At 44.6% G+C, this 27,952-nt stretch overlaps 1 protein-coding gene across 3 annotated transcripts; it reads right to left on the bottom strand.

Annotated features, from left to right (window-relative positions):
- On the bottom strand, positions 1-27,740 carry Gckr (glucokinase regulator). 3 transcript variants are annotated; one of them, XM_070025269.1, is made up of 20 exons: positions 27,503-27,737; positions 25,514-25,663; positions 24,842-24,997; positions 24,609-24,677; positions 23,521-23,589; positions 22,531-22,604; positions 21,901-21,967; positions 21,710-21,763; positions 19,905-19,999; positions 16,847-16,952; positions 15,457-15,575; positions 14,453-14,551; positions 14,169-14,266; positions 13,742-13,818; positions 13,039-13,135; positions 12,756-12,853; positions 12,580-12,663; positions 5,891-6,040; positions 1,157-1,291; positions 1-391 (listed from the first exon to the last, which is right to left on the bottom strand). In XM_070025269.1, the coding sequence occupies exons 2-20, from the start codon at positions 25,571-25,573 to the stop codon at positions 221-223; spliced, it is 1,878 nt and encodes a 625-aa protein (XP_069881370.1). In that variant the 5' UTR covers positions 25,574-25,663; positions 27,503-27,737; the 3' UTR covers positions 1-220. The 3 variants fall into 3 exon arrangements, with proteins under 3 accessions (XP_069881370.1, XP_069881369.1, XP_069881371.1); XM_070025268.1 differs by lacking the exon at positions 27,503-27,737 and adding an exon at positions 26,057-26,211; XM_070025270.1 differs by lacking the exons at positions 1-391; positions 1,157-1,291 and adding exons at positions 1,320-1,429; positions 26,057-26,150 and having other exon boundaries at positions 27,503-27,740.
- Between the last annotated feature and the right edge of the window lie 212 nt (positions 27,741-27,952).

The raw sequence follows: 27,952 nt of genomic DNA, 5'->3' as shown, positions 1-27,952 counted from the left end.
TACAGGACATTTCATTTTATTTCTGAGATCAAGATAGGCCAGTGAAATTTAAAGATGAAACAAAACTCATTAAGTCAAGTGCAAGAACTCTCCCAACACCCTGGGATGTTGGTGCACTGGAAACTGGGCTTCTCCCTCCCACCTCCTGTGCTGCTGGCACAGGAGTCTTGGGCTGGGTTAGGCAGGGCTGGGACCCCCTCACATTCTCATCAATACCAGTTCACTGCACAGCAGGCTGTAAGGTCTCCAGAGTGTCCGCGCTGCGCTTCTGTCCTGGCCCAGCCAGGGCGCTCCTGATAACCTCACAGACTGAAGGAGCTGCAGTCAGATGTGACAGAGCCTCGGGGATGGAGCATCGGAATAGGAGGCTCAGCAAGGCTAAGGGGATCACCTGTGGAGAAGAGACAGCGAGACCTGAAGGCTGAGGTCATGTGAGAGGATCCTGGAGGAGCTTGAGCAGTCAGTGGGAGAGCCAGGTTGTTATCTAGATTAAAAAGTGGGTGCCAAGCTGCAGTGGCACGTGACTGTAATCCTAGGTGCTCAGGAGGCTGAAATCTGATGGTTGTGGTTTGAAGTCAGCCCAAGCAAAAAACTCTGTGAGACTTTTGTCTCCAATTAACTACCAAAAGGCCAGATGGGGAGCTGTGGCTCAAGTTGTAGAGCACTAGCCTGGAACAAATGAGCTCAGGGACAATCCCAGGCCCTCCATTCAAACTCCACTCCAGGACTGAAAAAATAAAATAAAATGGGAATAAAGGTGGGTTAAGAGCAGAAAGAAACTGTTACTCTGATCCATTGGAAAACTCCTGCTCATCCTTCCAAACCCAGTCCATTCAGATGCATTATACTGCTAAACTGACATGTTGCATTTAAACCCCATTGTACAAGTACTTAAAGATCAAATAAAATACCAAACCCAGTCCAAAGACCCTTTCTCACTCTTCTCCCTGACCCCTTTCCAAAGCAGAATGGAAGATTCCTTTTTTGGTACCTTTTCACACCTCTGTGTGGCCACTTGTCACAGTTCATCTCTCTCATGAATGGGGAGTTCCTTCTGGGCAGAATATCAGCGGGCTTTGTGAACCCACTCAAGCAAAGTTCCTGATACATTGGAGGCACCCAGTAAGTGTCTGTTGGGTGACAGTAGTCAGGATACCTTTTCTTTCTCATGTGCAATGTGGACATGGCGGGAGATGGGAGCAGCTCGAATTTCATCTGACAGCAGCTGAGGAAAATGGATGGCTTGGAGAAGGCTTTCAAAGCATCGAGCCTTGGACTGTCCAGAGAAGCGCTGTGGAAGATGTGATGAACGTTTTAGTGTCAGGCTAGAGGACCAAGGGAACTGTGGAGTCAAGCTCTGAGGGGCTGTGATGCTAAAGCTGGCTGGAGATTCTGTAAAGAATTTGTCCTTTTAGGCAGCGCCATTATGCTGAAATAGAAAGACAAATGGTAAAAGGGACAGGTGGCTCATACCTGTAATCCTGGCTATTTAAGAGTCTCCCACACTTAGGGAGAAACATCCGCTAGACTTCATTAAAAAAAATGTCAGACAAAAACAGCCAGGATGAAGGTGTGGTTCAAGTGATTCAACACCAAACAAACAAGCTGAGCAAGGACCAGGGTACTCCTGCACCAGTGGGTGTTTGTTTTTTAAGGTTGGGTTGTGGGCCAGGATTGCATGATGACTGTGTAATACTACAGTTAATAGCAAATTAATCAGATTTTCTGATCATGTCCCAACAAACCCATAGATTAGCAAATTTAGACTGAACTTCCTCTCTCCAGTTCCTTTCTAACTAAAGCCATCCTGCACACTGCTGTCAAGACAGTTGCAAGTGCTTCTTCCGTTTTGTCAGTGTTCTTTCCTCTGGCTAGCTCAGCACTGTCCATAAATACAAAGCAAGACACATATGTAATTTTTAAGTTTTCTAGTAGCTGCATTAAAACATGCTGAGCCAAGCATGGTGGCATATGCCCATAACCCCAGCACTCAAGAAGCAGGATCATGACTTCAAGATCAGCTTGGATGACACAGTGAGAACTTATCTCAAAAAAAAAGAGTCAATGGGGCTGGGAAGGTAGCTCACTGGTAGAGCGCTTGCCTTGCATGCATGAGGCCCTGGGTTCGATTCCTCAGCACCACATAAGCAAAAAGGAAAAAAGCCGGAAGTGGTGCTGTGGCTCAAGTGGTAGAGTGCTAGGCTTGAGCTGAAGAGCTGAGGGACAGTGCCCAGGCCCAGAGTTCAGACCCCACAACTGGATACCCCCCCCAAAAAAAGTCATATTTTATTAATAGATTTAAAGTTAACTCAATAAATTCAAAATATCTCAACCAGTAATCAATATTAAAAACTATGAGGGAAGCCTGGTGCTAGTAGCTCACGCCTGTAATCCTGGCTACTCAGGAGGCTGAGATCTGAGGATCACAATTCAAATCCAGCCTGGGCAGGAAAGTCTATGAGATTGTTATCTCCAGTTAACCACCAGAAAACCAGAAGTGTAGCTATGGCTCAAAGTGATAGAGCACTAGTCTTGAGCAAAAAAGCTCAGGGACAGGACAGTACCCAGGCCTTGAGCTCAAGCTTTTGACTGACAAGATAAACAACTAAACTAAAATAAACCAACTATGAGTGGATGGGGGAGAACAACAGAAGGATGATATTGATCAAGATATTCATTGTACTCAAAAACTCATATGTTGAATTGAAATTCCTTTGTACAACTACTTAAAGATAATTTTGAAAAATTTAAAAATTAAATCGAGTGAAGCCAGGCATGGTGGTACATACCTGTAGTCCCAACTTGGAAGGTTGAGAGAGAAAGATTTCAAGTTGGAAACTAACAGGCTCCATAGGGGTTTCAGGCCAGCCTGAAACAGTGAGATTGCCTCAAAAAGAAAAACAAACCCAAAAACAAAAACAAAAAAAAGACAAAAACAAGACTATGAATCAGATGGTTACAATATTTTTATAGTAAGTCTCTGAGATCTGCTATGTGTTTTATGATTATAGCATACCTCAGTTTGGGTGCCTAATTTGCAATCTTGAAAATGCAATCTTATAACCCGATTTGTTAAATTGAAGCCCCTTTCTACAACTACATAAAGATAATTAAATTAAAAAGTTTACTTGTAGATTTATAGGTACAAATGAGGGAAACTATGCAACGTAAGTTTCTTTGGATCTGGGTTACTTCGCCTAATATAATTATTTCCAGGTCTTGCCTGGAAAATGATATCCTTACAAATGATATAATACCATTCTGATGGAAGAGTAGAATTCCATTGTGTATATATACCACATTTTCTTGATCCATTTGTCTACTGAGGGGCATCTGGGTTAATTTCATATCTTGGCTATTGCAAACAATACTGCAATGAACATAGTTGTGCTGGTAGCTTTAGTGTGCATTGTTTATGTTCTATTGGATAAATGCCCAAGAGTGTAATTGCTGAGTCATAGGGAAACTCTAAGTTTAGTCTTTTGAGAAACCTCCATACTGCTTTCCAGAGTGGTTGAACAAGTGTACATTCCAAAAACAGTGTAGTAGAGTTCTCTTTTAGCTACATCTCTGCCAGCATTTGTTATTAGTTTTCTTAAGGGTCATTCTAACTGAGATGAAGTGGAATCTCCATGTTGTTTTGATTTGCATTTCTTTTATGGCCAGATAGGTTAAACATTTCTTCCTGTGTCTACTGGTCATTCTTAGTTCTCTTCTGAGAATGCATCTATAAATCTACAAGTAAACACACTGAATGGTTAAAAAAATATACTGGGACATGATAAATTATACGTATCTCCAGATATTCACACAGTGAGACTAAAGGATCACAAAGGCTTAGTAGCTATGTGCATATGATTATATAAAATATTTACTAAAATGAACTCCAAGAAACAGAAACAAGAGATGTTTTGTTGTTATTGCTGCTTTTTTGTTGTCTTTTCCTTTTGTGTTGTTGGTTAGTTTATCTTTGGTAGGGCAAGGGGGGAACAGAAAAGGTGGGACAAAGAGTGAACAACACAACTGTGGTGGGGACAGAAGGGAAAAACTTGGAGAGAGTGAGGGAAGGGGTGACATGGTTCAAAAAGGAATGTACACATTGCCTGACTTATATAACTATAATCCCTCTATAAATCACCTTTACAATAACAAGAAAGTATGTTCTTTAAAAAAAAAAGACATTAGAAGAAAAGTTGGTTAAAATCTGAACTAAAGTCTGTAGTTTAGGTAAAATAAATAAATGAATAGTTGAAAAAGCAGCCCTACCCAGACAATAAAGTTGTATTTAATGAGAAAATTCATTCGTTTAGTTTTTACATAGAAAAAAACTTCAGATGCTCCAATGTTTACCGGCTCCATGTGGCTTGTTCATGATGGTACAGATCTGTCTGCACTTACCAAGTCCAGATTCCTGCCCTCTTCTGTCACAGTTTCTTTCCTTCCTCATCTCCCCCAAGTCCCCCCAGTGCTCCCAGAAATGGCTCTGCTCTAGTCAGACCTGTGTCCACCCCTTCTCATGCCTAATCTTTCTGGGCTTTGGCAAATGTTCTAACAGGAACACCCTCTGTCTTTTCTCTAACCAAGTGATTAACACCAATCTCAGGTAAAATACCACAGATCTGTCACACCTTCTGATTGCTCTAGTGCAGATGGACCCCACCCACTTTCTTTATAGTTCCATGGACTTTAGGAAGGTCCTTCCATTCTGAGAGGAGCATGATGGGTGCCCACTTATTGTGCACAGACTGATGCTTTTCACATACGTTTGCCAGACTGAGCAGATAGAAATAAGACAAGTTACTTTTGAATTGCAGATACATACTGAAAAATTGTTATATGTCTCAAATGCTGCATGGGACATGCTGATACTAAAACAGTGTTTCTTATTTATCTGAAATGCAAATTTAACTGAGTGTCCTATATTTTTGATTGCTAAAAATGGCACCCTTGAAGTCAAGGATAATGATCTCCAAGCCCATCCCCCATGCTCACGTCCCTTCCTGCTACCACTTTCATTTTCCTCTGAGCAACTCTTGCTTCTCCATGCGCAGACATAAGACTTGACTGAAAATCATGTCCCAAATCTTTATTAAACACTGCTTCTTATTAATTTTTTGAGACAAGATATCACTAAGGGGTCTTAGCTAGCCTGATCCTCCCGCCTCAGCCTCCCTAGTATTGAGATTACAGGCATCCACTACCCACCCTGGCCCTGGCCACTATATTGAAGGTAAAACATAGGAATCAGGTGAGGCAGAAAATTATTATATAATCAGGTGAGGATAATGTAATCAGGTGAGGCAGATATTATTATATAACCAGGTAAGGATAATTATAATCAGGTGAGGCAGATTATTATATAATCAGGTGAGGATAATTATTGTTTCAAGGATGTGCATTGTGACCCATCAAGCCAATAACAACTCTGCCCCCCTCAGGCATTTTCAGGGAATTACAGAGATAGATAATCTCTCTACTGAAGTTAATAGGGGCAGAATGACAGGCTGGCACTACATCTGGGCCAATTTGCCACATCACACAGAAAATCAGCCTGGAAAATGAAGTCAATGATGAAATATACACATTGAAAAGTTCTGAAGGGGCTGAAAAGTTCTAAATTTCATCATCAGTGTGTCAGGCTGCCCAAGAACTGTTCCCAAGGCAATCACTTGACTTGTTTAGCTTTAACCAACAAGACCTTGTAGTTTTACAGAGACAACCTCCCCATGTGTTCAACACACAGACAGTAGGGTGTGTCTGGTAAGAGGAGGAGAGAGAGACAAAGAAAAACAGCCCATCCCTTACTTTTCTCTGCTCCAGCAAAAGGCTCTCCCATGGCATCCCAAGCTTTGTGGCCAGTCGTAGCTAGACCTACCAAAGGTGTTCCTACCTGCAACATGGCCAGTGCCCGCCAGAAGAGCTTGGAGTTGGCAATGCGAAGGTCTAGCATGTAGTTGTGTAGGATCTTCCCCAGAAGCACGTGGGCCCCAGTGCTCACTGTATTCAGTACCCACTTGGTGCTTAGCTCACGCTGGAACTTCTAAAAAGGGCAGGCACATAGGAGTATGAAAAATCAGAACATGGGAGCAAGCAGAATAGAGGGGCCCCATTACCAGACAGGAAACAATGGTGACAACCAGGGACCAAAGTGTAGACATCATTTGTTTGGCCAGCTCAAGGACAGCGTTATATAGGACAGTGGATGTGACCAGGGCTGTCCCAGGCAAGCCTGGCAGCTTCACCCCATTGTGGTTTTGACCCCTGGCTGGACAGATACCTTTGCTAAGTCCTCTCACAATAGGGCTTTTTTGTTAGAATTTTCTTTATGTTTCTTGGATACCAGACAAGGGAAGATGAGTTCTGAGACCCATCCACTAAACTGCAGGCAACTTAGGGCAAAGATGCTGTTTAATTCTGCTCCAGTATCCTAATCCCTTAAACAATGACTGACCCATAACTGTTCATCGGTATATGAGTTTTTATTTGAAGAATGAATTATTCTTTATTTCTTTATTTTTGTAGTTCCTAGGTCTTGAACTCAGGGCCTGGGTGCTGTCTCTTTGTTTCTTTTTTCTTTTTTCTTGTGTCCGGTCACGGGGCCTGAACTCTGGGCCTGGGCACTGTCCCTCAGCTCTTCAGCTCAAGGCTAGCGCTCTACCACTTGAGCCACAGTGCCACTTCCGGCTTTTTTCTTTTTGCTTATGTGGTGCTGAGGAATTGAACCCAGGGCCTCAGGCATGCAAGGCAAGCGCTCTACCACTGAGCCACCTTCCCAGCCCTCTTTGTTTCTTTTGTTCAAGGCTAACACTCTACAACTTCGAGTCACAGTGCCACTTTCAGTTTTTTCTGAGTAGTTTATTGGAGGTAAGAGTCTCATGGGTTTTCCTATCTGGGCTGGCTTTGAACCACTATCCGCAGATCTCAGCCTCCTGAGTAGCTAGAATTACAGGTGTGAGCCCAGTGCCTGGTTTTGAAGAATGAATTTTGTGTAACCTTAACAACACCTCTGTGGAATAGTTAACTTAAAAATGTATACATTTCTTTATTTGCCATAGTACCATGACTGGAATGAACAATGAGATGTTAAGCAGATTCTCTTAACCCCTCTTCCAATCTTCAGGATAGGTTTTCCTATTCTCATTTCTACTTATGAGGAAACCAGAGATCAGAAGAAAAGCCCATGTAAGATCATACAAGAATGAGACACAGAACTAGCCCTGAAATCTAGGTTCTTCTGATCCATGAGACCACTTCCTACCCTGCCATCATGATCTCCTGCATGAATTTGTGAAAGCCTGTTGGAAATTAAAACGTTGTATAAACACAAGGTACTATGAGTGTAATTGCCACCTGACCCTGCCTATCTTCCCCACATTGCAGCACTTATAACATCTACTATTGTGCTGGCAGGCTAGCATGGGTCTGCTAAAGGTGTTGAGGGGATTCACGTGGTCCTTCCAGGCTAAGAACACAACCCACAGTCTAGTGTGGGGTTTCTGTCATTACTCTGGAAGTCCTGAAAAAACTGTTCATCTAATCCCCAGGAGCCGTGCATCTTGAAACCATTTCACAAGTGCATGGCAAGGAGAACAGAAATCTGACCAATCAGCATGAATCTGGCTGTTGCGCAGTGTGGATGCTCTGTGCTGAGGGTCACACAGCACTGCAGGATAGAGAACCATTAGATTTAGGTTGTATCACTAGCTATTTATACAGTATCATCAACACAAAAGTATTTTAGTTTACACAATTCATTTTGAAGTTCATATGAAAAATAAAACTCCAATTTTAACCAGGAAAATTTTTTTTTGGTCAGTCATGGGGCTTGAACTCAGGGCCTGAGTGCTGTCTCAGAGCTTTCTCACTCAAGGCTAGTGCTCTACCACTCTGAGCCACAGCGCTACTTCCAGTTTTCTAGTGGTTAATTGGAGACAAGAGTCTCAAACGTTCATGTCTGGGCTGGCTTCAAACTGCAATCCTCAGATCTCAGCCTCCTGAGTAGGTAGGATTACAGGTATGTGCCACCAGTACCTGGCTCTGAAAAATTCTTTTTGTTGTTGTTGTTGGTCCTGGGGCTTGAACTGTCCTTGGGTGCTGTCCCTGGGCTCTTTTGCTTAAGGCTAGCACTCTATGACCTGCAGAACTTGAGCTACAGTACCGCTTCTGGTGCTAGTTTTCTGTGGTTAATTGGAGATAAGCGTCTGACAGACTTTCTACTTGGGCTGGCTTCAAACTGTGTTCCTCAGATCTCAGCCTCCTGAGTAGATAGGATTATAGGCATGATCCACCAGCACCCAGCAGGAAAACTCTTAAAGTACAATGAAAGGTAGACTAACTGGATTCTACAACTATCATAAAGCCTCTATAACTAAACATATAGTGCCAGAATATCAATATCTTAGATAGGTTAGTGGTACAGAATAGAAACTCTAGAAATGACCTAAAGTGCACAAGGCCCTGGGTTCAATCCCTAGAACCACCTCTCTCTCTCTCTCTCTCTCTCTCTCTCTCTCTCTCTCTCTCTCTCTCTCTGTCTCTCTCTCTGTCTCTCTCTCTGTCTCTCTCTCTGTCTCTCTCTCTCTCTCTCTCTCTCTCTCTCTCTCACACACACACACACACACACAAATGGACTGATGTGAATGAATATTTAGTGGATAACACATCTAGCATCCCAAATCATTTGGGGTTGAAGGTGTGGCTCAGGTGGTAGATCACCAGCTAATGTGCAAATGCAAGCCTCAGATACCAATTCAAGTTCTAGCCTCAGACAAAATATAAAAAATAATAAATAACTGAAAATGATAGGCTTAAAATATATTAGGATGATTGGATAATCACTTGTAAAAACATATAACAGGATCCATGTCTTACCCCATTACACAAGGATAAACTCCTAATGAATTAAATACCTAAATTTTTTTTTAACTAGAACAACACAGGTAATAGTCTGCTATTACAGCCTGGGGATTGGGAGGGGGGGTAGTAAAGTTCTCTGAGCCTCAGAATCCAAATTCAGTAATGGAAAACTTGATAAACTCAGCTTCAGAAAAATTAGACTTTCTTATGGTTAAAACCCAAAGAAAATAAATATAACAAAAATAGAAGGGTAATATCTTTATAAAGAACTCAAAGACAAGAGATAAAAACCAAACTAAACTAAAATCTTGTTAGAAAAACAAATAATCAAAAAGAAGACAAATAAGAAGCTGACTAAAGCCCCTGAATCAGGTGTAAGATGCCAGCTCCTGGGTAACAAATACAGGCTAGGGCTACAGCTTATCTGGAGAGCACTTGTTTAACACATGGCAAGTCCTGGATTCCATCCCAAGCACTGAAATTATTTTAAATAATAAATTCAATAAATGCAAATGAAAAGTACACAGAAGCATGGAGCATGTGGCAGGCCTGTAATCCAAGCACCTGGAAGATGAAAGTAAATGGGTTATATGAGCTTGGAGGCCAGCTTGTAATATATAGCAGGATCCTGTCTTCCCCCTGCCTCCACAAAATAAAGAAGGAAGAAGGAGACCGAGAGAGGGAGAGAAGGAAGAAGGAAGGGAAGACAGGAAGGAAGAGAGAAAGCTAAGAGAAAAGAGAGGGAGGGATGGAGGAAGAACAGAGGGAGAGAGGGAGAAGAAGTGAGGAAAGCAGCAGCATTTCTCATCTATCAAGTTGACAGCTCTGAGCAGGACTCTCAGAAAAGTTGTATGGACCAGCATTCTCACATCTGCTGATATTAGAAGGGCTGGAATGTGGCTTAATAGTAGAGTGCTTGCCTAGCATGCATGAAGCCCTGGGTTTGATTCCTCAGTACCACATAAATAGAAAAGCCAGATGTGGGGCTGTGGCTCAAGTGGTAGAGTGCTAGCCTTGAGCATAAGAAGCTCAGGGACAGTCCCCAGCCCCTGAGTTCAAGCCATAGGACTGGAAAATAAAAAGAAGAAGAAGCAAAATGGTACAATCCCTATGAAGGACAGTTTTGCAATATCTAACAAAGTTACATGTGTTCACCCTATGATCCAACTCAAATGCTTCTAAGAATTTATCCCAAAGAAATACTTTTAACATTACAAACATAGGCACATTCATTGCATAATTTCTGACAAGAGCAAACAAATGCCTTAGGAGATTGACAGGGTAAACTATTGGGCATACGTGTGTGTGTGTGTGTGTGTGTGTGTGTGTGTGTCTGTGTCTGTGTCTGTGTGTCTGTGTGTGTAGCAATGAGAAAGATCTGTGATTTGCAAGGGAGTAATTTTCAGAAATTCTTATTAAGCAAAACACACAAGATGTTCTATTATTCTTTGCCTGAGAAGGAAGGCTTTTGTTGTTGTTTTCCCCCCTTTTGCTTTTGTTTTCTAGAAAGAAACACAACAAACAGTGTTCAAATACAAATGCAAATATGTCAGAGGGGGTCAAATTGAATGAGCTTTCCTTCTGAGCATCAAAACAAAGAATGAACAACAAAGAATGACAAGAATGTATAAAAACACATTGAACAACAACAAACTCATAAGCCCATAATGACATTAAACAAACAGGCAGATGGGGAGAGAGTGGAAAGTTTTCCTTACCAAAAAATGTCAATTAGGGAATGCAGCTGGAGGGATAGAAATAGAAAATCATCAACATAAAACCACCATTGCAGTCACTGATTCTACCCAGAATCCTTAGTGGCTGCTTTGCAAACAGGTGAAAGATTGCTAAGCAGTAGGATGTGAGGAAATCCAATACCTTCACCCTATGACCGACAGTAGCCTCATGAACAAAGGAACTAATACCATTTCCTCTTGATGCCACTGAGCTGTTCAGGGCTCAGCCTCGGCTATGCTGTACTCTTGCCAAGAAATTTAATCTGAAAATAATGGGAAAAAATAGGCAAATCCAGAGTGAAGCACATTCTAGAAAATCAATTGGCCTAGACTTCTAAAATATCAATGTCATGAAAAGGGGGGAAAGGATCCAGGAACATTGACACCAGAGACAGGTGAATTCCAGTGGCTCGTACCTGTAATCCTAGCTACTCAGGAGGCTGAGATCTGAGAATCACAGTTCAAAGCCAGCCTAGTCAGGAAAGTCCACAGGACTCATCTCCAATTAATTACCCAAAAGCTGGAAATGGAGCTGTGGCTCAAATGATAGAGTGCCAGCCTTGAGCAAAAAAAACCCAAGCAAGAGTTCAAGGCCCTGGGTTCAAGCCCCAGTACCAGAATTTTTTTAAAAAAGATACTAGAAAGAGAATGGAGGGCTAGGAATGTGGCTTAGTGGTAGAGTGCTTGCCTAGTATGCATGAAGCCCTGGGCTCAATTCCTCAGTACCACATAAACAGAACAAGCTACTAGTGGCACTGTGGCTCAAGTGGTAGAGTGCTAGCCTTGAGCAAAAAGAAACTCAGGGACAGTGCCCTGATCCTGGGTTCAAGCCAGGAAAGAAAGAAAGAAAGAAAGAAAGAAAGAAAGAAAGAAAGAAAGAAAGAAAGAAAGAAAGAAAGAAAGAAAGAAAGAAAGAAAGAAAGAAAGAAAGAGAGAGAGAAAGAAAGAGAGAAAGAGAGAGAGAGAGAAAGAGAGAGAAAGAAAGAGAGAGAAGGAAAGAAGGAAAGAAAAGAAAGAAGAAGAGAGGGAGAGAGGGAGGTAGGGAGGAAGGAGAAGGAAGGAAGGAAGGAGGAAGAGAGAGAGGAAGGAAAGGAAGGAAGAAAGGAAAGAAGGAAGGAAAGAGAAACAGCAGGGAGAGAAGGTCGTTAAGGTAGTGTGCCAACTGTGCCTGGTCACCATCCTAAAATTCCCGGTTGGGAATGGATGAGGAACTATATCTCTTTGGGAAACTACACAGTCCTGGGTCTGTCCAGAAGGGCAAGCAGTTGATGGGTGAGAAAACCAAGGCCCGGTTGCTTTGCCTCTTGGACCACACAGCAGAAGTAGACTAGCAGGGGGATGGAAGGGATAGTAGGAGAAAAACAAAGGAGGGGGTAACAATGCTGGACAAGAAATGTACTCATTACCTTATTCACATAACCGTAACCCCTCTGTACAGAATCTTTACAATAAAATAAAATTTAAAAAAAGGAAAAAAAAGAAGTGGACTGGCACCAGATTTCCTGATGCTCATTTCTAACTAAGCTGCAATAAGCACATGAGCTGATCATTATTTCTATGATTATGAGTAGTGCTTGCCCTGAATGGCAATTTCATTATTGAGCAGGGACTAAATCACTGGAACAACTGCACTAAATTCAGCGTAGCATTGAATGTCCAAAAAAGCATTTGAAGCTTTTGGATAGTGCTGATGACAATAGCATTGACCATTAATTTTAACCTGTCTCAAGGGGCACAAGAGCATCTGTTAGAAGACTGATAGACCACCTTTCCCTTTTTGCATATCCCCAGAGAGAGCTGAACCCAGTATCCTGTTGCCTTAGAAACTTAGCTAATGACCTGCTAACTCAAGAACTTGCCTGGCTGGTGTAGTAGGGCAGGGAGCAAATAGTCAAGTGTTCTCTCTTCCAGTCTGGGTTTTTTTTAATTTCAGAAATCCCTCTGTCTTGGCCTCTCACTACAGATTTTACCTTCTCCTTCCCCATACCTGAACGAAGGTCCCTTCATATTCGAAGAAAAGCAGTGGCCACATGATGTGGATGATGGAAGGAAAGAGCTTCTTCAGAGGGAGCTGAGGAAAAAGGAAAGCACATGAGTGGCACGTCCAGGAAGGCCTGGGTCTAAGTGCCACCCAGATTCCCCGCCTCAAGGCTGCACCCTCACCGGCAGAGATTGCCCCACAGTGCTGTGCACCAGGGCCTGGATGTTGGCAGTCTTCTCTTTCACCTGCTCCACCAATGTCTGCACCTCTGGGAGGTTGTCTGGGAGGGAGTGGAGGATGTCAGAGTTGACAGGCCACAATGCAGCTGTCTTTCCTGTTTCTTGGCATCCAGTCAGGGCACTCACCCCTGCCCTTCCCCCTGGGTACGTATCCTAAGACTCAGGAAAATAACAGCTCCTCTGAGTGACTCCACTGGTTTCCCATCGCTCCCATCCTTCCTCTCACCATCCAGGGTAAAAATGAAGATCACAGTGTCAATTTCCTTGAGGGAGGGCAGGATGGAGGTCAGGAAATCCTCCTGGGAGAAGGAGAACTGGGGACCCTAGTACAGAAGAAAATGGGAAAGTCTCTCTCAGGAGAGCACTCTATAGTAGACATATGTACTAAAGAAGACCTTAGGAGACATCATTTGACTCCAGATTTTTAAATTCAGGGTTCAAGCCAGCATCAGTGGCTCAGACTTATAACCCTAGCTACTCAGAAGGCTGAGGTCAAAGTTCAATCCAGCCTGAGCAGGAAAGTCTATGAGTCTCTATCTCCAATTAATCACCAAAAAGCTGGAAGTGGAGCTGTGGCTCAAGTGGTAGAGTGACAGCCTCAAGCAGAAAAGCTCAGGGACAGTGCCAAGATCCTGAGTTCAAGCCCCAGGACTGGCACAAAAAAATCAAAGTTCAAAAAGTAATATTCTGCCCATAATGATGTGGTAAGTCAATGAACTGAAGCCAAATTCCCCCGCCCTTGGGTGGGGGTGGGGGTGTAAATCCAGTGCCATCTACATTCTACTATCCCAAAGCCTTGTGACCTTTAATCCCCGCCCTATCTAAATTATTTATCCCATCATACTTTTCCACCCATCTCTACCTTCACCTCCTCTCCCACCACTGTACACCAGTGATCTTCACAAATTTCCCAAATCCTGTCCTCTAACCTGATTTGTGAGCTCAGCCTTCTGGTTAAACATGTCACTGTGATCACCAATGAGAAAGCCACGGATGTCTCGGAAATCTGAAGAGTTCAAGAAAAGGGAGAGGGGAGTAAATGAGCTTTATAGGCATAGAAAGTTCTAGGCATTGGGGGCTGTCAAGGGAAGTAGAAAATGGTTGTGGGGGGAAAGCACTAATCGACGTGGGAAGGCATAGCTAAGCATGGGGATGGGATGGAAGAGATCAAGGACTGAGTTGGGATGTAAAGGAAGAAACATTTAGTTCAAGTTCTAAGCTCTGAAATGCTGTTAGTTGGGGCAACATGAACATGGAGGAGCATCCATGGGTGGAAATGTTTGGAAATGTTTGGAGGGTGAATCCATTGGTTGAGGTCTGTTCAAATCAGGAAGAATGCCTGGTCTGGGGTCTCACCAGCACCAAAGGTGTGGATGCACTCTACTCCATCCATGATGGCAATGATGCCAAGGGTCTGCCAGCCAACCAAATGCACTTGGCCTTTCTTCTCCAGGCTGAGAATAGATCAGAGGTCAGGAGACCAGTGATTACCATGACACTAGTCCAGAGACGCACATAGAAGAGCACATGGGTAAATAAATCAGAAGCTTCCTGTGGCCCTTCAACAGATAGACCTATTGCCATTGCCAGCTTACTACATCTCTCAGTCTCCCCTGCTGTCAGAGTGCATATCCACATACCTGGTGCTGACTTGCTTCATCAGGGTGGCAATCTTGGAGCTTTGACTGTAGGTCACTTGATGAGCTCGCTCAAATGTCCGAAGGATTTCCAGGAGGTATCTGGAAGAAAAGTCACCAACTAGCCGAGTATAGTTGCCCATACCTGTAATCCCCAAAGTTGGGAGGCAGAGGCAGGATGATCGTGAGTTCAAGGCCACTCCTAAGGTACTTACGGAGTGACTTTGTCTCAAAAAACTGGGGACGGACTGGGAAGGTGGTAGAGTGGTAGAGTGCTTGCTTTGCATGCATGAGGCCCTGGGTTCGATTCCTCAGCACCACATAAGCAAAAAGAAAAAAGCCGGAAGTGGCACTGTGGCTCAAGTGGTAGAGCGCTAGCCTTGAGCTGAAGAGCTGAGGGACAGCGCCCAGGCCTAGAGTTCAGGCCCCACGACCGGACCCAAAAAACAAAAACAAAAACAAAAAAAACCTGGGGATCTTGGGAAGTAGCTCAATGGTTGAGTGCTTGCCTAACATAAGCTAGGCCCTGGGTTTTATACCCAGTGTGCATGTATGCTTGTGCATACACACACATACCACCAGCTCCTGGGGAGGCCCAGGGCCCCCTTAGAGTAGATGCCTCTCACTCTTAGACAGTAAGAGAAGGTACAATTCCCTTGGAACTAAGTTCTGCTGCTCCCTGGTGGACACATGGATGGAAAGTAGGGCCAGAAAGGCAGAAAGCAGGGGCAGAAAGGCTTCAGCAAGAAGAAAACTGAAGAGTAGAAAGAGAGCCTTGAGGGAGAATGGGATCTGAGTGTAGAGGAGAAGATACATGAACAGTGTGGAAGCTAGGCTAGAGGCCCTGGATATGGATGGAGGTCATAAGAGGATGGGCTTCAAACCTGTATGACCTAGACCATGTCCAAGCCAAGCTAGCCTGAGGCCATGCCAGCCTGAAGATTCCCCCAACCACTCTACCCCAGCCCCTGCCAGACATGTCTCCCTCTGGTCCATTTCCTCCCTACCTTTGAGAGGTTGCAATACCCTGGTCCACAGTCTTGTGAGCTGCTAATAATAGGGTTTCCAGCAGGATCTTCGTGGCACTTCCACCTTTCATCCGGGAACTGCCACTCAGACCCTCAGGCTGAGGAGGCAGTGAGGAATCAATGAGGAATTGAGAGAAGGAGAAACAACCAGAAATTCACCAGTTAGTGACCCCTGGGCATGGAATATGGTTGGTGACCTCTGGGCATAGAATGTGGTTGGTGACCCTTGGGAATAGAACGGGGTTGCTGACCTCTGGGTACTCACTTGATTAGTGAACTCGCTATGTTTGTTTTAGTTAGTGAGCCCTAGGCAATACCTTGATTTGTGAGTCCTAGGTATATTCTGATGATAATGGTGGGCCCCAATGTACCATGAGGAGGAATACTGGTGTGGGCATAACTTAGAGGAGAAGTTCACCCCTGGTCAGCTCTGTGCTACATTCAGGACTCTGAGAGGAATCACAGTGACTGGGTCTTTTGCCATTTGGGTCAAGGTTTTTTTTTTTTTTTGTTTGTTTGTTTTTTTTTAAGAGAGTGTTCTTTCTGAGAACTTTCTCCCTGCCTCCTCCCACCCCCATGTTTTGTTTCACAGGCTTTGGCCAGACCCCTGGAGCAGCTATTGCAATGGTACAGATTTGTAGCACAATCTTTCCAAGATGACAGCAAAGAAAATGATTTTTTAAACAGTGACCGAGAAAAGAAGATTGAAAGCAAACAACTACGGAGAAGAGAAAAGAAATATGAGAATGTGGGTGAGGAATCAACAGAACTCTTTCATAATATGCAATTTCCCCTGCCTATATCAAAAAAGGAAGATCAAGGAGGAGATAACAGATGTGCTCACCACTGGCAGAGGGAGGCAGGGGAAGTGCTTTTTGGCCAAGGATAAAGTAAGAATAGATGTGCATAGTGAGACATAACTATAACCCCGAGGTGAAGAAAGGAGCAGTGGCCCCCAGGGGCTAAGAAGGCTGACCTTCTTAGATGGAGAAAGGCAGAAGAATGAAATCTCCTTCCACATTTTAGTCCCATATTTGAAATTTAAATGTATTTTTTAAAAGACTCAATGAGATATAACAATGGCCAGTCAAATCTGTCAGTACACAGATGGAAAATAGCTCACTAAACAGAGACTTCCCCAGGGCCCAGAAGTGCATAATGATGACTGATTTGACAGACAGGGTGGGAATGATAGAGAAAAAAGGATTTCATTTAAAGCATGTTAGTTGCCACATACAATGCCATAGGAACTCCAACGAAATGAACAGAACCTAAGATCAGAGGCCCTAAGCAGGTGGCAAGTACTTCCCTCCCACGTGCCTTCCCAGATGCTTGGAGGAGTGCGTGGAAAAAAGGAGACAGTCCCTACCCCAACTGCAGGATTCAGCACAAACGCTTCCTGCTTCTCTTGCATTTTCTTCATGCGCTCTGCTACTTGCCGAAATGTTGAATTCCAGTCTTCAATGGGGTCATTTCTGGGGTACAGAGAAACACAGGAGTGCAATGATAGTCTGGCAGGATATAAAGGAAAGGCTTCCTTTGGGAATCAGGATCCATGACCACAATGAGATCATGGTCAGGGGCCAGCAACTTCATAGAGGGATATGCAGCGGAAGCTCATAAGCCAGTGTGTCACTGAGCACCAAGGTTGGTGTTATAAATACATTCAGTGAAGCAATCCCAGAGCAAAGCTAACACTCAAGATTAAAGTTCCAGCCAGAGACCAGAACTTGATTGAATCCTGGTCCTAACAGAAGCGCTTCTGTTGGGATTGCACCAGCCTTGCCTTCTACAGGCCCTCAGGGGAACGCCTGTTATCCAAATGTCAAAATTGCCACTGTATTTTCCATCCTAGAACCCTTTAACAGCCCTTCCCAAGCTGGGTGCTAGTGGCTTACACCTCTAATCCTAGCTACTCAAGAGGCTGGGATCTGAAGATAAAGGTTCAAAGCCAGCCCAGACAGAAAAGTTTATATGACTCTTATTAACCACCAAAAAAACTAGAAGTGGAGCTGTGGTTCAAAGTGGTAGAGCAGTAGCCTTGAGCAAAAAAAGCCCAGGGACAGTGCCCAGGCCCTGAGTTCAAGACCAGTGCAGGTACGCAGGCATGTGCGTGCGTGTGGGTGTAGGTAGGGCATTGGTAGCTCGTACCTGTAATCCTAGTTACTCAGAAGGCTAAGATCTGAGGATCCTGGTTTGATGCCAGCCAAGGCAGGAAAGTCCATGAGACTCTTATCTCCAATAAACTACTCAGAAAAAGCCAGAAGTGGCACTGTGGCTCAAGCTGTTGAGTGATAGCCTTGAGCACAAAGAGGCTCAAGGACAGTGCCTAGGCCCTGAGGTCAAGCCCCAGGATTGGCAAAAAAAAAAAAAAAAAAATCCTAGCAAGTTGTCAATGGTTCATACCATTGGCTAAGATTGGGAGGGCCTCTGAGGGCAGCCTGGACAGGAAAAAAGTTCTCAAGGCTTCTGTCTTTCTTAAAGAAGAGCTGGATACAGCAATGCACACCTGTTATCTTAGCTACAATGGGAAGCACCTAAAATAGGCAGATTTCAAACCAGGCACTCGCCCAGGCAGGAAGCAAAAGCCTCTCTCAAAAATAACCAGTACAGAAAAGGGCTGATGATGTGGTTCAGCAGCGGTGCTGCCTCACAAGTGAAAGGCCCGAATTCAAACCTCAGTAATGTTGATAAAATAGAAATAACATGAAAATCAAGATCCCCAGACTTCTCTGGGCATTAAAATCTCCTAGGTTTTGTTCCTTAATAACCATCCATTTCCCAGTCTCACATCCACCCTGAAATTCAGATTCAGCAGTTCTGGAGCAGAGCCAAAAAAAAAAAAAAAAACTCTGTGTTTTTTTTAAAAAGCTTCCCAGACGATCCTGAGGATGAGCCAAGTTAGGGAGCCACTGATTTAAGGAACAACTGGAAGATCTCCATGCCTACATTGTTTGGAATTCTTCATTTCACTTAGTCACAGGGACTGAAATTAGCATCCACTGCACAGATATATTTTTGGTGAAAGAGAGGCCTCCATGAAAATGATCAGATTTACACCTGTGTATCAATCAATCTGTAAGTCTAGAGTCTGGGACTTGAAAGAGTAGTTCAGAACAAACCCAGCTTACCTACCTCTCAAAGACCACTACTACCTACACAAAACTGCCTAAAACAATCAAAAAGCCTTCTTAGAAATCCCTCTAAAGACAGGAAACCCTCAGTGTCTTCAGGTAGTCTACTCAGGGGGCAAGTCCAGGCAGGAAAGTCTATGAGACTCTTATCTCCAATTAACCACAAAAAAGCCAGGAGTGGAGCTGTAGCTCAAGTTGTAGAGCACTAACCTTGAGTGCAAAAACTCAAGGACAGTTCCCAGGCTCTGAGTTCAAGTCCCAAGATGCACCCCCGTACCCCCACTCCCACCCCACAATCTCCAGGTATTTTTTTTAACAATAGATAGTCAGGGCCACAACAAACTAACAAAAATATTTGGTTAACACACTTCAAGCAACTCATACATAGATTTATATCTGTACCTTCTGAGATCATTTAAAGAAAGAATAAGAGGGAAGTGATCTTGTAGCTCGGGGCTCTCAGAAGGAAGGAGTAGTCAGAAGGGAGCAAAAGCATGTCTGGAATGATGGACAAAAAGAGCATGAAAGTACTAAGAGGAGTAGGTGGCCACTGGGGTACTCATTGCTACTACTTTTAAAAGATTTTGGAGGGCTGGGAACATGGCTGAGTGGTAGAATACTTGCCTAGAATGCATGAAGCCCTGGATTCAATTCCTCAGTACCACATAAATAGAAGAAAGCCACAAGTAGTGCTGTGGCTCAAGTAATTGCATGCTAGCCTTGAGCAAAAGAAGCTTAGGGACAGTGCCCAGGCCCTGAGTTCAAGCTCCAGGAGTGGCAAAAAGATTTTGGAGGCTGGGCACCAGTGACTAATAACTGTAATCCTAGCTACTGAAGAGGCTAAAATCAGTGAAGCCAACTCAGGAAAGTCCCTAAGACTCATCTCTAATTAACCACCAGAAAGCCAGAAATGGAACTGTGGCTCAAGTGGCAGAGCACTGGCCTTGAGTAAAAAAGCTAAGAGACAGCACTCAGGTCCTGAGTTCAAGACCCAGTACTAACACAGTAAATAAATAAGCAAATAAGTAAATAATAGAAAAATGCTTGAGGCTCACTCCAAATGAAATCACAGAACTTTCTGAAATAAGGAAAGGATTTTTTTTAAGTAAACCAACTAACCACCAACAACAACAAAAGAAAAAGTATAAGCTTTAAGGGCCCCTATATTGAACTTCAATAGTCTGAGATTCAGCAAACAAAACTATATTTGTCATTTCCTTTGTGATCGTACTGTAGGCTTTGACGTGTCTTCTACACACTCTCAGGGCTAGCCCATCATTATAGAAAGCTCACCTGGCCATACTCACTGGATTGAAACCGACCAGGACTGGCAAGAAGACAGCTGTGTTGTCCATACAGTAGTCCATCTGGCCTGCTACAAAGGGAGCCTAATGGTAACCCAAAAGAAAAGCATGATGAAAAGATTTATTCTGAATGCTGCAAAAAAAGCTCATGTGTATCAAAATCTCTGGGAAGATTCCTGCCTGGCCCTAGTGGTTCATTCCTGTAATCCTCCAATAATTAGGAGCTGAGATTGTAGTTTGAAGCCAACTCAGAAAAAAAAAAAAAAAAAAAAAGGTTGGGAAACCCTATCTCAAAAAAATTTAAGCCTGGTAACATGCCTGTTATCCCAGCTACAGTAGGAAACACAAATAGAAGGCTAGCCTGGGCAAAAAGCCCAGGCTATCTCAAAAATTACCAGAGCATAAAAGGCTAGAAGTTGTCTGGCTCACATTCTAGAGTGGAGTCAACTTAGCAAGCTCAATTGAAGCCCTGTCTTTAAACTCTAGCACTGCAAAAAAAAAAAAGGCCCAATTAAGACCTACTGGGGGGTTGGAATGTGGCTTAGTGGTAGAGTGCTAGCCTTGAGCAAAAGAAGCTCAGGGACAGTGCCCAGGCCCTGAGTTCAAGCCCCAGGACTGGCAAAAAAAAAAAAAAAAAAAAAAAAAACAAATAAAAGATCCACTGGGTCCAAATGAGAAGCAGAAACACACTTTTAGTAAATACCCCAAAGGTAATACATTTCAAATAAGTTTCTCCAAAGAAATCCACTGCACAATAAAGTTTAAAAACTATGGAACTAAATGGCAAGTACCTTGAAGACCAAGTCTTCTTTTCTTTCCACATCATACACTGCTGCCATCTAGATTTCTTCTCACTGAATTCCTAGAATCAGAGAGCTATGGAGCTGGACAGGAAATGTGGGGTCACCTTGCTTCTCAAATTATTTGAGATTCTTGTTAAAATGAAGATTTAGTTTCAGAAGGGCCTAAGATCCTGCATTTCTAAAGTCCCAGGTGATGCCAATTCTGTGGGTGCAGGGATCCTAGTTCAAGTGGCAAGGAATTCTGGTATGCCTAGGATTGAGTAAAAGAGAGGCCATAGACAATCTGTGAACACACATGTCTATGTGCCAGTGAAACCTGATGCACAAAAACAAGCAGCTGGCTAGGTTGGCTGCCAGCATAGTTTGCTGACCTCTGAACTAATCTATCATAGTTTTGATGGATCGATACACAGTTATTAAGATCGGAACCCTTCCCCTTCTTCCTACATCTGGGCAACTGGATTCAAATGAGTGGAACTAAAAATAAAAATTCCTGTGTAAATTCTCTGACTTTTTTTCTTTAGAGGAGGAGAGCAATGCTGAGGTTTGAACTCAGGACTTCATGCTTGCTAGGCAGATACTCTGCCACCAAACTATGTATCTAGCCATACTTTTGCTGGTTATGTGTTGTGTGTATGTGTGTGTGTCCCAGAAATAGGGCCTTTCTTCTTGCTCAGATGTGTTCCTGGACTGCAGTTTGCCTACTTTAGGCTTCCTCTAGTTATTGTGTGATCACGGGGACATACCTCCATGTCCAGCTTCCCTCTGGTGAGATTTTAAAAAACGTCTCTTGGACTTTTCTGCCAGGACTGGCCTTGAACAGAAGTCCTCCCAATCACAGCCTCCCAAGAAGCTAGGATTACCAGTTCCACCGATGTCCAGAAAGTTTCTCTTTGCTAACACCCTCTTTATCGATTGGCTTTCTATGTGGTTCCATTCTCATTCATGTCTCCTTGTAAAGTGAATGCTGTCAACCCAACTTCACACTTACGGAGAGTCCCGCCGAAATGCCGATGACAATCACCTTCTTCTTCCCTGCAGCTACCTAGGAGAAGAGGATAGGAACAAACCTGTGTGTGAGGACAGCAGGGCCCAGGGGAGGCACAGGCTTGGCTGAATATTGGGTCTGTTGGGGAAGGAGGAGACAAAGATCTCTGGTTGAGCTTAGTGTAATGAACAGACCTTCTTCAGTTCCTCAATCCCATGGAGGGCACTATCTTCAGTCCTCTCCCTAGAAGCCACTACAGACCTAAGAGGGCAGACACAGAGTCAAGGGCACTGGCTAGGAAGCAGGCACTTACAGTTCATTAGAGAAGGTCACACTGAGAAGAGGGAATGAAGGAAAACCACCATTAAATGAGCATCTACTGTTTGCTGGGAACCATGAGAGATACTCCATAGAGTTGATCAAAACTCAAGTACCTACAAAGGCCAGTTAGGAAACATGACTATAGGAAGGGGGCCTAATGTAAATCAATAAAGAATGGTGGGGGGTCTGGGAAGGTGGCTCAGTGGTAGAGCGCTTGCCTTGCATGCATGAGGCCCTGGGTTCAATTCCTCAGCACCACATAAGCAAAAAGAAAAAAGCCGGAAGTGGCGCTGTGGCTCAAGCAGTAGAGCGCTAGCCTTGAGCTGAAGAGCTGAGGGACAGCGCTCAGGCCGAGTTCAGGCCCCACAACCGGACCAAAAAAAAAAAAAAAATGGTGGGGACTGAAACATTTTCATTATAATCTTTGTCCAATTCAGTTTCCAAAAGAAGAAAAAAAGTACATATTCAGGCCAAACAAAACATTCACTGTCAAGCTGACTTACCTATCACCTCCCGCAATGAGATAGGTGTAAAGAGGTTTTTGTCCTAGGCCTTTCATTAGCTGGTTAAAGGAGACCTGTAGAGAGGGAGATGTGAAGAGGAAATGACAGTGAAGGAACAATTCTCTTGATGATCAATTCCTAGGGTAGAAGTGGTATAACGAATCTGTTAGGCAGTGCTTTTCCCAATTGTACAAGGAATCTGCCACTTGAAGATGCACTTGGATTCCACACTGTTTACTTGCACTGTACAAAACTGTTGATATATAGAATAAACTGTGTACTGCAACAATAAAGATGAGTATACCAGCTAGGCACCAGCAGCTCACACCTGTAACCTACTCAGAATCCTTTCCTGCTACCCCATGCAGGAAAGATCGTGAGACTCTGATCTCCAATTAACCACCAAAAAGCTGGCAGTGGAGTTATGGCTCAGGTGGTTAAAGTACTTTGGGCAAAAAAGTTCAGGGGCAGCACCCAGGCCCTGAGTTCAAGCCCCAGGCCTAGGGAGGGAGGGAAGATGAGATGTACCAGGCACTAATGGCTTACACATGCAATCCTACTCAGGAGGCAGATAAATTTGAGAGACTCTTATCTCCAATTAACCTGCAAAAAGCCAGACGTGTGGGTATGGCTCAAGTGGTCACTCAAGTGGTCGACTGCCAGTATTGAACACAAAACCCCAACAAGAATACAAGGCCCTGAGTTCAAGCCCTAAAACTGGCACTAAATAAGTCAACAAGTAAATATACAACTTGAAGATGATTCATTAGGAATGTGCTAGAATGTAGAGATATAAGTAATCAAGTGGTAGGATTCCAAAAGGGTCAGGAGAAGTAGAACTCTACAGTGGGTTTTAGAGGAGAGTGTGAGACATGGAGCCCAGGTCTAGTAAACAGTAGACTTGGGGACTTATGAGGGTAAATTTTTGATTGGGGGGGGGAATCAGTTATAGAAGGGGGAAGGAGGAAAATAAGTTATCAGTGTACTCACCGACATAAGGAATGCCATGCGTCCAGAGGTGCCCCCTCCACTCAGCACCACCAGCCCCCCATCTGGCTCCTGAGGAAGGAAACATGTCTGTTTCACAGGCCCAGCTCAGGAGGAAGGAATCACGTTATTCATTTTGTCGGTAATGGAAATTGATTTGGAGGGAGTCCAAATCCTCCTCCATCACAAACTTGAAAGAGCACAGGCCGTGTGATCTAGCAAAACCCAAAGACTTCAGTTTGACTCTCATCTCTGATTTAGCTACTTATTCAATCCTTTCCTGATTTTAGGAAGGATGAACAGCCATTTTATCAACTAAATAAAAATATACAATAAAAGCAGCATTGGGCTGGGAAGGTAGCTCAGTGGTAGAGCGCCTGCCTGCCTTGCATGCATGAGGCCCTGGGTTCGATTCCTCAGCACCACATAAGCAGAAAAAAAAAAAAAAGCCAGAAGTGGCGCTGTGGCTCAAGTGGTAGAGCACTAGCCTTGAGCTGAAGAGCTAAGGGATAGCGCCCAGGCCTGGTGTTCAGACCCACGACTGGACCCCCCCCCCCCAAAAAAAAGCAGCATTATCTAGGTACATTTGAGCAAGCTACTGTGATTAGCCTGTTTTCATTGTCAATTATGAAGTATTATGCAGTTTTATATCCTGGTGTTGGTGCCTCATGCCTGTAATTCTTAGCTACTCAGAAGGCTGAGATCTGATTATTGAAGTTTGAAGCCAGCCTGGGCAGGAAAGTCCTTGAGACTCTTCTCTCCAATTAACCAATTAAGTGAAGCTGTGGTTTAAGTTGTAAAATGCTAGCCTTGAGCAAAAACAAAAACAAACAAACAAAACCCCCAGGGACATTGCCCATGACCTGGGTTCAAACCCCAGGACAGGAGCATGCACGCTTGCATCACACACACACACACACACACACACACACACACACACACACACACACATTATTATAATTATTATTGATGGACCAAAAAGAGGGTGTAACAAAGGATGGAGAACAAAAGAGAAGGAGAGAGAGAGGCAGGCAGACAGACAGACAGACAGACAGGAGAGCACAAGCCAGAAGCAAATAGGAGATTGTTACCTTCAGCACTTCTTGAACTTTTGCAGCCACTTGCATCATGGTGGTCAGAACTGATTCACTGTACAGTCGCTGTAGGGAACAGGCAGGACTCAGAAGCAAGAAAAGCAGGATGGTTGATTGGGATGGGAGAGGAGAGGACTATCGGGGCTTCCAAAATCAGGAGCCATGGTCTAGGAGAGGAGAGGTGTCGAAGGAATGGGGTTTGCAGTGTGCAGGGGACCGGACTGTGTCACCTGGTATGCAGGTATGGCTTGCCCTTCCTCCTGGAAGATCTCAGCATCACACTGCCCCAGCAATTCAACAATTTTCTTAGCATCTGCTTTGTCCAAGTCCCGAGTCAGTGGATTTGACTTTTCTGTGATTGGTACAGCTGCCTCATACCCAGACAACTAGAAAAGAGGGGAGAACATGATTGGGGGCAGGAAGCCAAAGGCTGTTTCATGCTTCCTGTACCGGAGAGAGTGACAGGAGGTACATGGTTTGGACACTTGCCACCACTACCACCACCGCTCACATACCACAGCCTTAGTACGCACTTGGGAAGGAAGACCATGAGAGAGGCTGAGAAGGAGGAAGGAGGAAGCAGAATCCTAGAATGAAAAGAAACCTAACAAAAAAAATGACTCTAGGAATCAAGAAGCAGCAAGTGCAAGCATCACAGTTCATGACTCTCACCCCAGTTATGTGGGCACTGGGCAAAAACAGTAACTCTACCTGAAAAGTAACTAAAGCAAGATACGGCTGAGGCTTAGGTAGTAGAGAGCCCACCTAGCAAGCTCAAGGCCCTGAGTTCAAAGCCCAATTGGTCTCCATTAAGGAGACTGAAGTAGGAGGATGATGAGTTCAAAACCAGCTCAGGGTACATCCCTGTCTCAAAAAATAAAACAAAAGAACGGGGGTCTCACCTCCCACTCGCCAGGCTCCGGAGTCTCAATCACATGTTGAAACCGCTTTGTGCCAGGCATGGTCCTGTTGTACTGTGAACACACTGTCCTGTCTGCTTCTTCAGCCACACAAACTCCTCTGGACTCTGCTTCCAGCTGGCAGGGCCTTATCTGAGCCACAGAGATGATTAACCCAAGTACCCAGGCTTCTCTGAGTACCACCCCCCCCACCAGGAGTCACCAGGACCCCTCTCCCCCAGGCCTCCAGGGAGCTGCTGTCACATCCTGACTTAACAGCCTCTGCTTTGACCCCTGAAGAGAAGGAAAGGAGGTTAATTGTTGCCCTTCAGGCACAGGACTCTCTTCTCTGGAAGGCTTGGAGCCTGCAAGGGTAGAACAACAACTAAGGCCAGTGAGAACCTCTGGGCAAGAGTGCTGTGGAACTTGGATGCTCCAGGTCAGAGATCAAGGTCCTGGGGTCAGTAGAGGTCAGAGGACCGAAGTCATGACTTGATCACATGCTCAACACACATAGTCCCTCCCTGCCCCACTGGCCTATTTTACCCTCAGAAAGGAAGGCCTCAGAAGCTTCAAAGGCCCGAGTGTCCACACATTGAACGGGCTATCACACAGGAAAAACGCTGCAAAAATAGAAGTCCTGCAGAGAGAAGTAGAACCAAAGAATCTGCCCTAAATAACAATGTTAGCCAATATTCATTCTCAGCCAGATAATTTTCACATACAGTATCTCATTTTATACATCAATACCAAAAAGTCAATCTTGACCACCTCATTTTTCAGGTGATAAAACTGACACAAATATGTTAAGCTTGTTGCCTAAGATCAGACATCTGGCTGAACTGGAATTCACATCCTATTTCTTGAGATTCCAGATTCAGCCAAAGAATGAAGTAAGTACTTTATATTTACTGAAGGAGTGCAATAACTAGTCAGTTGTTGTAAAATAACAAGGATTCATTCACTTAGTTGTATAAGATCCCTTATAAAGATCCTTCCGCATAAGCAAGGGTACTACACTGCCTGTGGCTTGAGCCTATAATCCCAGCTACTCAGGAGGCTGAGATCTGAGGAGGGTGGTTCAAAGCCAGCCCAGGCAGGAAAGTCTAGGAGAGTCTTATCTCCAATTAACCACCAAAAAAGCCAGAAATGGAGCTGTGGCTCAAGTGGTAGAGCACTAGCCTGGTGTACAAAAATTCAAGGACAGGGGCTGGGAAGGTGGCTCAGTGGTAGAGTGCTTGCCTTGCATGCCTGAGGCCCTGAGTTCGATTCCTCAGCACCACATAAGCAGAAAAAGCCGAAGTGGCGCTGTGGCTCAAGTGGTAGAGCGCTAGCCTTGAGCTGAAGAGCTGAGGGACAGCGCCCAGGCCCAGAGTTCAAGCCCCACGACCAGACCAAAAAAAACAAAAAACAAAAAACAAAAAACAAAAAACAAAAAATTCAAGGACAATGCCCAGGCCCTGAGTTCAAGCTCCAGGATGCCCCCCTCCACCCCACCCCCCATACACATCCTCCCCAGGATTGTTTCCCTTCACAGGTGGGGAAACTGACACAGGTTGGGAACTTGACACAGATTAACCAATTTCTCTAAGAAATTCCACGGAAGTAAATAGAGCCAGGGCCATAGGTTTTTGCCCTCTAATTCTCGCTGTAAACCTAACATTCTTTTCTTTTTCTTCTTTTTTTGTCGGTCATGGGGCTTGAACTCGGCCTGGGCGCTGTCCTTGAGCTGAGTCTCCAGGCGCCGGTGGCTCACATCTGTAATCCTAGCTACTCAGGAGGCTGAGATCTGAGGATCCTGGTTCAAAGCCAGCCCAGGCAGGAAAGTCAGTGAGACTCATCTCCAATTAACCACCAGGAAACTTTAAGTGGCGCTGTGGCTCAAGTGGTAGAGCGCTCGCCTTGAGCTGATGAGCTGAGGGACAGCGCCCAGGCGCAGAGTTCAGGCCCCATGACCGACAAAAAAGAAAAAAAAAAAAAAGTTTCACGTACTTTGCTTCCCCGGGCTGGCTTTAAACTCTGATCCTCAGAGCTCAGCCTCCTGAGCAGCTAGGATGACAGGCGCCCGGCCCAGACCCAGCATTCTTAATTGCGGCTGCTCCAGCTCCCAGCACGGTGCCAGGCACACGGGAGAGGCTCGGCGAATGCGTGCGGGACACGTGAAGGGGGTCGGAGGCGAAGCAGGTTATGAATGGGAAGCCGACTTCCAAGCTGACGCAGTCGACACGAGATTGTCACAGCGAGTCTCTCCATCACGACTTCTCCCGGCCTCGGCCCCTCCCGCCTCCGAGGTGTCGGTCCTCCTCCCAACTTGGCCGATCCCCTCCCGCAAGGAGGGGCTCTCCCGGTGCCCCGGGACCCTAACACACGCCTGCGGCCTTTCCCCGCGGGCCCGCCGGCTCATCGGCTTGAGCCGGAGACAGAGGGGATCGGGCTGGGTTG

Source organism: Dipodomys merriami, unplaced genomic scaffold (genome assembly GCF_024711535.1).
Source record: "Dipodomys merriami isolate MVZ:Mamm:240054 unplaced genomic scaffold, mDipMer1.0.p SCAF_17, whole genome shotgun sequence".
NCBI lineage: Eukaryota > Metazoa > Chordata > Mammalia > Rodentia > Heteromyidae > Dipodomys > Dipodomys merriami.
Note: the sequence above shows the minus strand (reverse complement) of the source record. Positions and strands in the feature narration are given on the sequence as shown.

Coding starts and splice junctions, on each gene's coding strand:
- Gckr (XM_070025269.1), bottom strand. CDS start 25,573: ATGCCTGGCACAAAGCGGTTTCAACATGTGATTGAGACTCCGGAGCCT. Junction 24,998..25,513: donor CGGAGCCTGGCGAGTGGGAG/GTGAGACCCCCG, acceptor CCTCTTTTCTAG/TTGTCTGGGTATGAGGCAGC. Junction 6,041..12,579: donor ATGAAGGGACCTTCGTTCAG/GTATGGGGAAGG, acceptor TGCCCTTTTTAG/AAGTTCCAGCGTGAGCTAAG.